Here is a 15,735-nt window from a genome sequence, read left to right as displayed (position 1 = left end):
ATGTGATTTCTGCTTCATTTTGGATTTAACATCTCTAGGAAAGCAGCAGTCTCACTAGGGACACTGGTATCTTATATATATATAATTTGTGCTGGACTTTCTTAGCCCTTCACAGAAACTTTCAAATCCTTCCCATGAGACAGGTTCCCATGGTCTTGTTTCAAAAATAGTGAATGACTATTTGGCACTATTTTGGGGGTATTTGGCACTCCCACTGGTGATGTCGTTTTTGTAGTAATTATTTACCTCTTAAAAAGGGCATTCATCTACTTGTATCTATTAGAATGGCCCAAAATTTTAAAAAAGAAACAAAAGAGGTCTAACAATAACAGATGTTGGCAAGGATGCACAGCACCCAGAACTCTCATACACTGTTGGTGAGATTGCAAAATAACACAGCCACATGAAAAACCAGTTTTGCAGTGTTTTATAGAGTTACTATACAATCTAGCAATCCCACTTCTAGGTTTTACGCAAGAGAAATGAAGACATATGTCCACATAAAACCTATGTGCAAGTGTTTTAGCAGTTTTACTCATAATCACTAAAAGCTGGAAACAACCCAAGTATCCAGAAAATGGTGAATGGATAGACTGCGGTGTATCCACACAATGGCATACTATTTATCCAAGAAGTACTAACGGATGCGTGCAATAGATGCATGTCAAAAGCCTCATGCTAAGTGAAAGAAGCCAAACTCAAAAGACTTGGTGACTGATGAAATGTATGTGGTAAGGAAAGGGGTTGAGTTTTTGGCTTCGAGGTCTTGATAAAGAAAAATGGGTAAAATTCCCAAAAGGGAATAATGGAGGCAAAGACAGAGTCTTGAGCAATGCCTTATTAAGAGTTGGGAATAAGGGCAGCCCAGGTGGCTCAGCGGTTTAGCACCGCCTTCAGCCCAGGGCGTGATCCTGGAGACCCAGGATAGAGTCCTATGTCGGGCTCCAAGCATGGAACCTGCTTCTCCCTCTGCCTGTGTCACTCTCTCTCTCTCTCTCTGTGTGTCTCTCATGAATAAATAAATAAAATCTAAAAAAAAAAAAAAAAAAAAAAAAAGAGGGGACTAAGAAGCGCCAGCATGGATTCAGACTGGGAGAAGAAGAAAACACCAGTAAGACAACGTGGTTACTGAGAGAAGACAATTATAAAAGAACATAACACTGCTTTGTGTGAGACACAGAACCTACTGCTTCACATACATTTTCATATTTAATCCTTGCAACCACCAGGAAGTAGTTACTTTAATTATCTTCACTTTACAAATCGGGAAAATGCAGATCTGAAGCGATGTGGCTGAAACCACAGAGCTGGGAAGGAAGGGGTGGGGGTGGAGGGGTGTTTACTGCAGATCCAGCTGGCTTCAGAGGCTGCTCCAGAGCAGTCTACAGGATCAGTGCTGTAGAAAGAGCTGGTGGTACAAGGTCAATAAAAAGGCAACTCTTACATATTGCCTATAATGATTACAATAACTTAAGAAATGTTTCTATAGTGTTGTGACATATTTGCTGAAAACGATAGAAAATGGTGAAACTTCAACTGGTTCAGCAGAGAAGCACAAGGTAAAAGGGACAACCTCACATAAATCTAAAGACTCACAAACTATATTAGGCCTAAAATATTGTCACTTTATTACTCTCCAAGATACTTCAGACCTAGTGAAGCATTTGATTATGTGTTTCTTGTCCTGACATAGATGCTCTTTACTGATTCACCTCAATTGTTCTGAGAAAGACAATGGGTGATATGGAGAAACCAGAATGACAGTGATTAAGACACACACTCATTCCTGGGCACAGCCACAAAGGCATACACCTGACATGCACCTGGATATGACTGCTGTCTGTATCAAAAATAATTTCCAAAGATCGAAGAGAGATGCTGACATGTCACCCATAAGTAGCTAGATCATAGAAAATCTCAGCAGACTCTGATTGAAACCAGCATTCACACAGTTTTCTTTCAGCCGAACATTATTCACTATAAAGGAAATGTCACTGAAATAAATGAAAGGGATATTCTAATGTTTTTATTTTGTAAAATCTGAAGAAAATCAAAGTGGAGGTAACAGATGCCTCTGGTAAAGGAGTATGAATTTAAAAGGCAGGATGATCTGTAATATTTTCACTATTTATAATGAAACATAATGAACTGATAATTACAGAAAAAATGAGATTTCAGTGAACTCACTGAGGACAAGAACTACAACTTATTTATTCAACTTTATATTGTCTGCACTCTTAGACATTTTGAAAAAGTCCAACCTACACACATTTTTTAGTAAAAAATTTTTAAATTTTAAATTTATAACATTAATGATCCTATCCAATTTAATTTAAAAATTGTGCTGCCCACCAATTGAAATGAAAACAAAAAGTAATTGAACACTAAAGAGAAAAATGGAAAAAGGAACTAGGAAATGTGCTAAAATAAACAAACAAAAAATCGAGAATAAGACCAAGAGAAAAAGGAGCAACATAGAACAGGACATCTCCTTGAAACAAGGAGATGTTATTATGCTGAAGTTCTGAATAAAACCAGAAAAATATAACCAAAACATGGCTTGAGCACATACAGGCTTGCAAATAAAATGTTTATTTCGTAGTGATCAGTCTAAACCAAAAAAACCAGTTTTCTTTTTTTATTTTCTTTATCTTGCTTCCTGGGTTTCCTGGGATATACTGAATTTGTATGCTTTTTAGGGACTCTTTTAAGGCAATTGAAAAGCTAAGTGATTAAACATTTCTTTCACCAAATTCAACTGTTTTCTCCTGAAGGCAAGTATTTTAATGGATTCCACAAAGTACTATGGCAGTCGAGAATATGTTTTGAAGAATAAAGCATTTTAAAAATTGGTGATGTTTCTTTCCTCTTCCTTACTCATTCATGGTCAGTATGTCTGTCAAACTAAAATTAATTTTAAAAGATACTGGTTACATCTACAGTAGTTCTTGACTATATACTTCAAAATATATTTCTTTTAGGTGATTTCTTTAAAGTGTTTGTTTAAAATCTTGTAAAAGTCTATTGAAATTTCTTACAATAGTTTTCACTTCCAATAACATGAGACCCATTATGAAAATATTCAAAACCTTAAACGTTCATGTTAGTATTTAATAAATGAGATTAATCTTTTCAAGAAACTTTATACTTTTTCAACTGCAAGAACCCTAGCATATACCAGAGCTACAAGTACAAGACTTTTGCCAAAAGCAAAAGCACTCAATATATTATTTTAATAATGGAAACTTCAAGTATTAGAAACCAAGCTGTGTGTGGAAAAAAATAAATCATTTAGGTGAAAGGGTAACAAACATTCAATTGAAGGATAATGCAGCCCTGAGGGAAAATATGCATATGAATGGAGTTTATGAAATTGGTTCAGTGCCTCTGCAAGGAAAAAATAATTAGTTTATTTTAAAGCTGCCTATAAAATGTTTTCAATATTGCAGTATGAATTATTTACAGAAAAATGTACATCTAACTTTATTTTTTTATTTTATTTTTTTTACATCTAACTTTAAAGATACCATTTTACCGAGACAGCTAGAGTATTGTGGAACTAGAAATAAAAATATATTGTTTACTGTACGTAGTATCTGGGAGATTCTCTTTTAATTACATGCCTTTCAAAAAGTTCAGGGCTAGTATCTAAATCAGTGGTAATTCAACTCTTTCTCTTCAATATAAGAAGTTAAAGTGACTGGAATATCAATTTAATTTTCAACTTTGATACAGAATGTTCTCTAGAGCTGACAAATACTTGAGAGTATATTACTATTAAGTCATGACTGCTAATGAAATGACTGAGGGAACATATCTTAGATGAAATAATTTTAAAAATACTAATTAAATATGTCTTTGAAGTTAGTACAGGTTATTGGGGAAAAGATTTGGATTTGAGGTTTTAACCATAATGCTACTCTATGTGTTACAAAAAATATTCAAATGGATTCACAAAATAATCTATGTTTAGAATATTCCTTTACCCAGTTTTCTGAATAGTACCTTAATGTGGCACAGACTAGGGGGGATGGGTGTGTGTGTGGGAAACACAGTGCTTGGATACCATGCGTAGGCCTCTAGTTTTATGAACTTTTCTTGAGAGAATCATGATAGAATTACCCTGAACCCACTCTACTCCCCAAAATATGGAAAATCAGAGATATTTATCATCAGTTTCAAGCAAATCACTAAAGGAAAATCACTATTTTTTTTTAAAAGTCAATTTTGAATATATCACAATTGTAAAGCTAAAACTAGGGAGCCCAAAACAAAGTGTACACTTTACTGTGTCCTGGCTGAAAAGTAGATGCAAAGTGGGTATTGGAGTTCTTTGCTTTCTCAGCTCTCAGTCAATAATGTAGTAAGTCAGAATCTGATTGGTCTCTAGGTTAAAACGTGGGGCTCTCCTAAAACAGTGTCACGTGCTTATACAAGACACACAAATAATGTTAAATAACTTTAGAGTATTACCTGTATTGAGTCTACTTTGAATTTCTAAAATTAATGTGACAATTATCAATTTATGAACACTAGAGGGCAGTAAAACACTAGAAGGTGTATTTAAATTACATACCTAAAAGTGGCAAAGGCAAGCCAGTACACTTTTTAAATCAAAATTCTAACAATTTAATAAACTTGTTTCTTTTTAGGTTGCTAAAGTACAAAGCATTCTTCAGTGTGTCATTTTAGGTATAACTTACTTTGCAAAATCCAAATAAGAAACATGTCCATGATAAAACCCTGGTTTCATCTCTTTCCAGGAAGTTATATTCTTTACAAAGCGTACCTAAAACAGGAGAACACACTCATTACTGAAGTTCAATATAAAGGAAAATGAAATCTGATGATAGCAAAATACTTTCCATTTAGACATTTAAAACAAATCACACCAGTTTGACAATTACAGTGCTTGAAACACAGGTTTCAACTAAGGAGAGCACAGTGTGATCTGTAATTACCAATTCATCACAGAGAGAGCTATTATCACCACACTCAGAAAAGAGTGAGAGAGAATCCTGAAAGAAAAACCCACACAGTGCAATCATTTACAATGCTGCACTCTGAGTAATTCACATGGGCGAGGGGAGAGTGGGTACCAACACATATGCCCAAGTCTGTTTTCCACTCCCAGAGACTTGTTATTCATATAAACTCATACTTATCAACGGTTCAACAAATTAAAACAAAAAGTAATCCTTAAGCCAAAATGATTAAAGAAAATCTGATAATTATCAGAGGACTTAACAAAGAACAGATATCATAAGCTTGTTGATAAAAGAGATTAATAAAATTAGAGAGGTGAAATTTTTTAGGTAAAATTTTTAAAAACTTGAATATCTAATTATTACTATTTTAATTTGCTGGAATTAAAGGTGCTCAAAAGATTAGTTAATAAAAAAATTCTTTTAGTGTAAATGTGCTAAAAAAATTTCAAGAACTGATTAATATAGAACGTGATAAGACTAAGTATCACCAGCTGCAAAGCAGTGATACACAATTTTTCAAAGAAATGTGGTATATATTTTTGATGAGCAAATTTCTGCATTATAAGCAGTAAGTGGTTAAGACTCTCTTCTGGGGACTGGCTGTCGGGTGGTGGAGAAGGCCTGAAAGGAAGGGGATCCACCACCTTAAACTGCGCTAAGGCATCTGCAAGCTGTGACCTCAGCCTCTGGAACACAGGCCTGTCAATTGCGTACTTCTGACAATTTATCAATCTTGCATTTACATTTTAGAATAGCGTATGTCACAGGTAGATATTCTGGACCACTTCTATCAGATTAGCCAATAAATTAATGGCAATGAATGATGATGGCCGCCTCCTAGAAAAGGCCTATTTGTACGGCAGAGTACAAAACAGTGCAGAAGCAGCCATATGTCAGAGAATGTGAACTAGGGAAAAACAGAAGGTTCTGGGGAAATTTATTTTTTAGGGAAAGCATTAATAACTCAGATACTAAGGGAAATAATGGAGTTCTTAGAAGGAAAGTGATATGAACCTTATCTTATTATCTTATGCACACATACACACTTAAATCTGAAAATTGAATGTAGATGGTAAAAGTATGTTGCATTAGAAAATACACAATTATATTTCAACAGATATTTACAATTTTTCCCACTAGAAAAAAGAGCCAAATAAATGTATGATTTGAGGTTCTCATGTTCCTTCCTATCTGTTCTTTGAGTAAGGCACAAGAGAATGAAAATATCAAATGGCAAATGAAAATTAAACAGAAAATTAAAATTATATAACCTAAAACTGAATCCTTAAAAAATTTCATGTTGAATATGAAAAGTCCTTATAAACTGCCACTTACTAGTAGATTATTTCATGTAAGCCTTTGGTTCTGTGAAAATCAGTTCCATTATTTCAGCTGAAAGTGAGGGAGAAATAGAAGGAAAAGAGAATAGGAATGGGAGGTGGTGCTTTGAGGGTACTTAAGGCATATTTAGCAACTGAGCTCTATTTTCCAGAAGCCCAGATTTAATGTGGAGGTGATGCTGTAGGAGAGAAACAAAAGGAGATGCTGGATTGAAATCTGAGAAAATGGTGTTATGTAAGCCAAATGTTAGAGAGGATCAATAGTACAAAGTTAAGAGTACATTGTGCGGTGAAAGACGGAAATAAGATGGAAATAAGAGTTAGGTATGAATATAAACTTCAAGGATACTTCTTTCTTGCACCTTTCTTAAGGATGGTCAGGATTAAACTGAACCCTCCTAAGGACATACTTCATCCAATATGTGCCCTTCAGTGTCAGGTGAAGAGCCCAGGAAGCTGGACAATATGTGGACTGCTGCAGGGCTTCTCAAACAAATGAATCATCTGGGACTCACTCCTGATAAAACGAAGATTTTGATTCAGTCGGTCTGGAGTGGGGCCCAAGGTTCTGCACTTCTTACAAGTCTCCACATGATGGCAGGTCAGCGGAGCACACTGAGGAGCACAGGTAGGCAGGCCCAGGAGCTACTGTGTGGTTTTATTTACATGAAGCTTCTTTTTGTAGTTGCTTTGCAAAGGAGGCCCTGAGGTCTATAAAAGCTCTTTAGCAGAGATATACTCTCATGTTCACTACTTTTATGATACGGAAAAAAAAAAAAGTATACTAAAATATAACTGATTTTTAAAGATCATCTTGTAAGCCACCACAATGTACAAAACAGAAGTGAGGACAGGAGCAGAATGAACCCTGCCTGCTCAGTCTCCTACCCGCACACAGTGATGCCTGAAGCATACTGGAACTGAAGCATTCCAAGAAACACAGTTTAAAAACTAATGAAGTGAGAAAAAGGGTTCTACTTCCAGCTGGACTCTGGAAGAGTTTGGAGATGGGCGAGACCAGAAAAAAGCATGAATCTTCCACTGTTGTCACCAACCTCAAACTCTATAGTTTAGAGAATCAGCATTTTAGAGGTGGAAGGAACTTAGGATATCCTGTACTCTTTATTTTACAGATAAAAACAAAACAAAACAAAACAAAAAAACTGAAGCTCAAGAACCACACACCTTAAATTTTGGTCTAATAATCCTTCTAAACCACAAGATAATTTCTTTAATTTATTATTGTTCAAATTAAGTTGAGAGGAAAAAAACCCAGAAGGATGTGAAAAGAGAGTAATTGTATCATGACTTTGATCAACAAACTTGGGCACTGAGAATTTCATGTTTTACCCACTGCTAAGGAAATGTCTCAGATCCAGTCATTCAAAAACACCTCAGGCACCTGGGTGGCTCAGTCTGTTAGCATCTGCCTTTGGCACAGGTCATGATCCCAGGGTCCTGGGATCAAGTCCTGAATGGGGCTCCCTGTTCAGCAGGGAACCTGCTTTTCCCTCTACCCCTCCCTCCTGCTCTTGCTCCTGCTCTCTCTCTCTCTCTCAAATAAATAAAATCTTAACAAAAAACAAAACAAAACAAAACAAAACACTCCTCAACCCACAAGATCTCAATCCACCTTGTTCACTACTCTTTATTGGACAAGGATTTTGCAACGACTGCTGATTTATTCTTGCCTTTCTACTATCTTGGGTAACCTCAGGGGTTGTTGAACACTGCTAGTCAAAACTAAGAGACCTGATTTAAAAGTCTATATAGGACTTTAAATTTTATTTTCTAAATTCATTCCGAGGTAAATTTACATGGGTTATTATTGCTTTTAAATTCTCTATATTATTACTATTAAAGTCTCTTAAAACACACAGAATCTTTCTCTAATCTCCAGCTACAAGAATATTGAAGGCTACATATTTAATATATATGTGCATATGTTTTTCTTTCATCTCATCAATATTTAAGGCAATGTGGTAAAGTCTCATTAATAAAGCTGTGGCTGATTTACAATTTGCAATAAATCAAAAGATGCTGAGACTGACCTTCCCTTTACAGAAAAGAAAGTGCTAAGCAAACAAATGATGTCGATAAGGTTCGAGCAGCGGTTCAGACTAATCTGGCGAACAGGTGGAGCATTTAAAAGTGCCATTTACATACTGCTGAAATTCTAGAACTATCCTTTAACCCCCTTTGAAGAACAACCTTTTTAAAGTTCCTTTTTTTGAGGGGCCTGGGTGGCTCAGTCGGTTAAGCAGATGACTCTTGATTTCAGCTCAGGTCACAATCTCAGGGTCATGATCTCAGGGTCATGAGATGGAGCCCAGCATCTGGCTCCATGTTCAGCAAGCAGTCTGTTTCCCGTCCCCACCCCCAACTCCCTCTCCCTCTGCTCCCCCCATCCCCCCTTAAAATAAATAAATAAATCTTTTAGAAAAGCTTCCTTTTCAAAGTCTGAATTTAGCCACTTCTTTTAGCCATGTTCACTGGTTCTCCCCAGAGTTCCCCCTGCAGAGTTTTCCCTGCCTCTCCTCCCTCCATCCCCATTCTCACCCTTTCACCAGTCAGCCTCACTGCAGTTCCTGCCCTATCATTTTCTGCCTTCTGCCCTCTCCTGTACCATTCACCTAGCCTTTCAGTTTTCTTCTGGTTTTCCCCTGCAGTGGGGCGTTCTGCTCAAGACCCTGAGACAAGGCTCTGGAATACAGAGGAATGAGTGGACATGGAGATTAGATGAGCAACCTTCCGCACCACTTACTGTGTGGACTCTCCCCGACTAGACCTGACACTAGTGAAAGAAAGTAGTAGGTGAAAGGAGCAAAATGTTAACAGTAGCAAATGAAGTGAAGGAGAGACTGAAGAAGACACTGAAAACAGTAGCTTGGGGAGAAGAAAGTCACCATACCGACTTTATTCAAAGAGTATTTCCATACTCTGATTGAAAGAGACTATCAAGAAGGATGTTTCAGAAATAGTTGTTAGATATAATACATGAAAAGAGACGTTTTTATAACTAGCCTGGAGCAGATCCGAAACTGTGATTTCTGTCAGATTTTATAAGTCAAGCAGAGTCAGGCTAGCAAGTAACCAGAGAAGACCTTTAGGGAAAACACAAGTGGTATAGGGAATGGTGCTGTGATTCATCTGCTAGTGGATTCAGACCTGAATCAGCGCTAGAGGAAAAAGCTAAGAAAGCACCATCTTATAACAGGGTACTCAGACCTACATTCTTAATAAGATTCATCTTAACATTAATTATCTGAAAGAACTTGTTTTCACTATCCATAAGTAGGAATGTCATCCTGACAATCCTGGCCAAATTCCAACTTTGTAATTACTACCTAGTGAATGAATACTACTATTAACTTGGGTAATGACTATACACCAAACTCCTACTCATGAGTATACTTAAAATACACATCCACTGTAAGGCTGTGGGTAGTTTTATGAGACAAATCTAGAGAAGAAATTTTCTACACAAAAAGGAAAAATGAATAATAATTGAATAAAATATAAGAAAGATCCAGCAGCAATAAAACATAATATTTTCACCAAAGTCCAGAACTGCATTGTTCAATCCTTTCTGCAGAGGCAGGGTGGGTGTGTCCCAAAACACCTGAGGTAAGGGGAGACCATATTACTATCAATCAGAGGGGCTCATTCTGCCAGTAATCATCATTATTGGCATTGTGCTCCACTAAGAACTACTTTCAGTACTTAAGCCCATTCATTTGTTCTCTCATGTGTTCATGTAACAGAATTCATAGAACATATGTACTATGACTCAGACACCATTCTAAACACAAGGAATACAGTGGTAAATAAGACAGGAGCTTATACAGAAGAAAAGACCAATAGTAAACAAATAAATCAGTAAGTAACAGGAAAGATACAGAAAGAAGGGGGATGGTACATAGTAACCTGGAAGATGCATTTAATACATAGGATGGCCCAGTAAGGTTTTTCTGAGAGGATATCATTTAGAGAATGTTAAAAGGATAACTAATATGAAGTCAATGGTGAGAAACCAGGAGATGTGCATTCTAAGACAGAATGGTTAAGTGCAGACAGCTTGCAATGAGAAAAGCTTGATACAGCCAATGAACCAGAAGACTAGGATAGTGTGGCTAGTAAACAAGAATTTGGAGCAATGGACAAAGACTAGATTTAAAAGGGCCTGTTGGCCAAGATAAGAATTCTGGATTTTGTTGGGGAGGTTGGAATTTGAATTTATTATTTTTTTTAATTTTATGTATGTATGTATGTATGTATGTATGTATGTATGTTTGGAATTTGAATTTAATTAAAGGTAAGTACTTCACTATCCTGGGAAGATTATAATATGCATCTTCTCATAACCCACTGAGAACTGTGTTTTGGTCTTTGCTACTCAAACTGTGGTTAAAGGACCAGAAGAACCAGTTTTGGCCTCAGGTTCCATCCCAGTCCTTCTGAATCAGAATCTGCATCTTAACTGGTGATTAATATACATATTACAAGTTAAGAAGCACTCATCTAAAGTGATGCTCTAAAAAATCAGTATCTGAAACTAACACCAAATCATGGACTGTAATGCAAAAGACCAGAAGGTGCCTTAATAGTGAATTAAAAGGGGAAAAAAGTTACTATGTTGTCCTACAGAGAATGAAAATTCTGGATATTTCCAATACTCAGAAAAGGGTTAAATATGATCACAAACCTAAACAGTTAAGAGTAGAAGAGAATTAAGAAAGATCCTAAAAGACGCTGCCACTTAACACTTGACAGTTAAAAGCAAGATGTTCTCTAAAGCAGAGAGATTTTCATGATAGAAGAGTAAACTTCATTTTCCAACTACAAAAGCCAACTAATTACCTGTCTCCTGACAATCCCTGCCTATTCACTGAGTAAAGCCTGCCTCACAGATATAACTCCCACAACTCAGTCCATCTAAGTCTCGTTGCATCCCACACCTCATATTCTCAAATGTTTATTTTTTCATTTCCTTGTTTTCACTTTCCCTCTTATTTTATTTCAATTTCTTAATTGTGAAAAAATCCCTGAACTACAGAAAAGTTGAAAACTAATATGGTCAACATCTGTACACCCATTCACTAAGATTCACTAACTTCACATTTTGTCAATCTGCTTCTCTTTTTGTTCTCTCCATATGCATGCACAAACTTAATTTTTTCTGAACCATCTGAAAACAAGTAGCAGACATTTTTGATCAAAGATCCAATTACAAATCACACATTACACTTGGTTTTCATATCTCTTTAGCCTTCTAACCTCTAAAGAGGACTGTCCTGCCTTACCCCCAACCACATCTTGTTTGACTGTCACAATGTTGACACAATTTTCAGGACAATTATTCTGGAGAATGTTCTAACAAGACGGATTTATTTGCTTGTTCAAGATTAGGTCTAGATTAAACATTCTGGTGAGAAACAGTTTGGTTTAAATAATTTGGTAAGAATAACATAAAATGATGTTTTCTTTAAACAGTCCTCATGATTCCTACATCTATGTTTTATGTTTCAAGTTAATTACAAATAAGCTTCTTGAAAGATGTAGCCTTGCTTTTTTATTTAAGAACGTAGCACAATCTCTGTACATACTATATACTCAGTAAATGAAAACTTGAGAGCATAGTTGACAACTGTTTCTAAGGATCAGAGGATGTGCAGAGATAGCTATTACTCACTCAACAGTCTTATACCAGACTCAAAATATTTGGACTTTGCCTCTAAAATTTGAGAAATAATGAAGTATGTGAACAGTTTAGCACAGTGCCTAGTACAGTACATACAAAATACATCCAGGGAAGAGCTGGAGCTAAAGATTATTTCTCTACTCTGCCCCACACAAACATGTTTTAAGTGCTGTTCATTATGTAATCCAACTGCTTTGAAGATAGTGTTTATGCCTCTCCTCTAATGGTTTTTTTTTCTATATATAACTAACAAGGTATTGAAAGAAAAACAGAAGGTTTATCTCATCCAAATGCAACTGGGAAAATGTATCATTACATGATGCCCGTAAATGTCATATGTGGAGAGCTTCCATAGATTCTTATTTCATGAAAAAAATGGTCAGTCAATGTCACCATCAGACATCTTGTAGCTGCCATACAATTTTGTAATGCTGAACACAAAATAAACACGGTAACTTTATTTTCCTAAAAAATATTACTGAAATAAATCTAAAATTACTATGTATTAAGAGATGTTCCTTTTAAACCAAGATGTATTTTGAAAAGCAATCAAGCAAAGAAATTTAAAATCTACCACACACTATATAAAAACAGATTATTTAGGATACTTGCCCTTGAGATATACAATATTACATAATGAATAGTTTTTATGATCCACTTAGCTTAATAAGCTCATGTTTCTTCTCATTTACAGAAGAGTTGTTTAGTTTGGCTGATGGATGCAGATTTTTGGTTTTATGAAAAAGAGTAATTGAGGATGCTGCAGAGAGCCAAGAATTATATGGCCAGATGATATGCCATATACTATTAGCCTTTATAAACAGCTCTCTAAGAAACCAAATCTTAACTTTACGAATCAATGTTATTCTCTTGCTTCAGTGTAAGGATTTTAAGTATGCTTAAGAGTGGGATAAGAATAAATTCTGTAACAATTAAACAAGTTCAGCTGCCCTCAAAGAGATCAATACATTCTTAACTGTCTATCACAAAACCTTTCCAATAAGGCTACCTTAACATGGTATTTAATCCTAGATAGTATTTTCAAATATTTTCTCCTCATAAGGCCCAATTCCATTCCCTTCAATATTTATAGAGAATTCTTTTTTTTTTTAAAGATTTTATTTATTTATTCATAGAGACACACACACACACACACAGAGGCAGAGATACAGGCAGAGGGAGAAGCAGGCTCCATGCAGGAAGCCTGATGTGGGACTCAATCCCAGGTCTCCGGGATCACGCCCCAGGCTGCAGGCGGCACTAACCCTCTGCACCACTGCCCTACAGAGGGGCTGCCCTTTACAGAGAATTCTATTTATAATTATAATCAGAACTCCGGGTGTGGAGAAAATGTGTGCAACTACTGCTAAAGAGATAAGTGATTTTATTTCATGAGATAATTTCCTCCACTTTTCTTAAAGCTATTTCATATCTATATATTTGTTTATCTAAAGTTTCTTAACAACTTAAGAGGCAAGATTATGTTAAAAATATAAGCCACAATCTCTGTTCTCCAGAGTTTGTATCTAATATTATATAAATTACTAGTAAGGATAAGATGAAGTTTAGGAGGCTAGTCACAAAACTGAGGATACAGAACATAGGTATTCATTAAATAAAGATTTCTCTATCATAAAATGAGATGACAGAATGATTTTATTGCAAGGTATCTTGCTAAAAATATTTCATATTTCTAAAAGGATACCATACTAAAGAGCATCATTTTCTCTTCAAAAATTCAAGCTTTTAATAAGTTCATTAATTTTATGAATATTTGAATATATATAATATGCAAAGAAATGTACCAAATACTGTGAAAGATGTAAAATTACAGAAAAGTTGTTTGGTACAACTTTCCCCAAGAGACTTATAATTCATTGAGGTCAGTACAAAAATTCCTTAAAATGCTTTTTCCTCTTGAGATAAAAAATATGAGTGAGGAAGTGTCAGAAAACATTTATTCATCCTCTATGAGTTTACCTGGTCTTGCAGTGACATCACTGGATTATTTTTGGTAGTGTTGATGTGAAGAACATGGTATTTATTCTTTGCACACAGGTCATAGGCAATATTGGTAAAAGAGGTGCTTGCAGTTTTGGGGACTCTGTTATAAATGATCACCATGTCCTCTTCCTCATCCAGTGCTGCCTCTTGCCGAGGGCCATCCATCGTATGTCGCTGCTCAATTTCTCGAACTTCATGTCTTGCAATCGCCCTTTCTGCAAAGAAAAACAGTTATGAACTCAGATTTTAAAGACAATGAAAATAATTTCCCATTCCTGGAACATAATTTTCCTATTCAAGAAATGTGTAAGAGCACTTGAAGAAATGTTCTGAAGACCGAACATTTAGAATTATTCTTCAAAGGATAATACAAAAGCATATACAGAACAACTGAATAATCAGTCATCAACTTTAGAATACCACAGACCAGAGACCAGTGCAGTTCAAAAGTCACACTACATCCTAACAGAATTTCTACAGCCTGAATTAATTCTCAAATACACAAAGACAGGTTGCATGGAATACTAAACTTCACAGTAAAAATGCACTTAGAAAGTCATTGTAACTTAAAGCAAAGATTCTCAAATTTATACTTAGTATTTAATTACTCTCTGGTTTATTAAAAGGTAGCAGGGTAGTGGTTATAAATGCTGGAGTGATTTTAGAAACTATACCATTACAAATCCTTTTTCTTTTTGGTGTTGCATTACATTCTAAGTCCTCGCTATGCTTACTCCTTAAATTCTATGGTTTGTCTAACTCAAATCACTACCATGCAGTTTGAAAAATAGTTAGCATTTTCCATTCTATTACTATTATTCTCTATTTAATATAAACTTCAGCTTTGAATGTTTTTTAGAATAAGGAAGCAAGAGAAGGGAAAGAGAGAAATTAGAGGATAAAAACCTCTAACAAGATTACAAAAGTTACCTTGCACAGAGACAGCTACCTACACATACTGTGCATCCTCCTACCACCAGATCTTTGTGCAAGCTGTCTCACCTGCTTTGAACACTCTTCCATTTCCCCTATACCCTAATGCTGCCTGGTGAATTCCTCAGCCTCCACACAGAAAGCCCAAAGGGGAAGTATTATCTGATCTCCCTAACTAGGTAAAATCATACACACAACACATGCATGTATACCCCATACCACAGGTCTCATAATTGCAATTTTTAAATATCATGTTACTGATGGTCTGTCTACCATAATACCAATACTCCACTTAATATAATACTCCATAATACTCCACTTAACAAAATGACATGAAAAAGCAATGAGGTACAATTACAGTAACAAGTGCAGACTTCAAATATGGTCAAATCATGCATCTTCTATTTTGGTTCAGAAGATATGGTCACCACTTTATAGAAAGTATACTCTGAGCTGAGATTCACAGTCACAAGACTTAAATAAAAGTTCCTGGCCTGCTCTTATTAGCAGTGGGCTTTCCAAAACAGAAGGAGAAGCACATATATTCTATATGTCTATGCATATATGTGTTCTTTTCTTTTTGTTTTCCTCTTGGGAGTGTTAGATGGGAATGTTCAGTGAAGGAAATGAGCTTAATGATGAACACACTGTTAGATTGCCTGGGATATCCAGATGTTATGTAGATAACTGGGCACATGGGTCAAGAGTTGAGAATAAACATTCAACTGCAAGACATCTGGGAAAACCATAGAAAAGAATTAAACTGCTT

General features: G+C 35.7%; 1 protein-coding gene across 2 annotated transcripts in view; it reads right to left on the bottom strand.

Moving 5' to 3' along the window:
• HS2ST1 (heparan sulfate 2-O-sulfotransferase 1) overlaps window positions 1-15,735 on the bottom strand; it is a 174,075-nt gene that overhangs the window by 25,054 nt on the left and 133,286 nt on the right. For both annotated transcript variants that reach the window (XM_072834381.1, XM_072834380.1), the window contains exons 2-3: window positions 14,010-14,248; window positions 4,704-4,789 (exon numbers count right to left, since the gene is read on the bottom strand). In XM_072834381.1, coding sequence (XP_072690482.1) covers window positions 4,704-4,789; window positions 14,010-14,248 — 325 coding nt within the window. The remainder of the gene's footprint in view (window positions 1-4,703; window positions 4,790-14,009; window positions 14,249-15,735) is intronic.

Source organism: Canis lupus, chromosome 8 (genome assembly GCF_048164855.1).
Source record: "Canis lupus baileyi chromosome 8, mCanLup2.hap1, whole genome shotgun sequence".
Lineage (NCBI taxonomy): Eukaryota > Metazoa > Chordata > Mammalia > Carnivora > Canidae > Canis > Canis lupus.
Note: the sequence above shows the minus strand (reverse complement) of the source record. Positions and strands in the feature narration are given on the sequence as shown.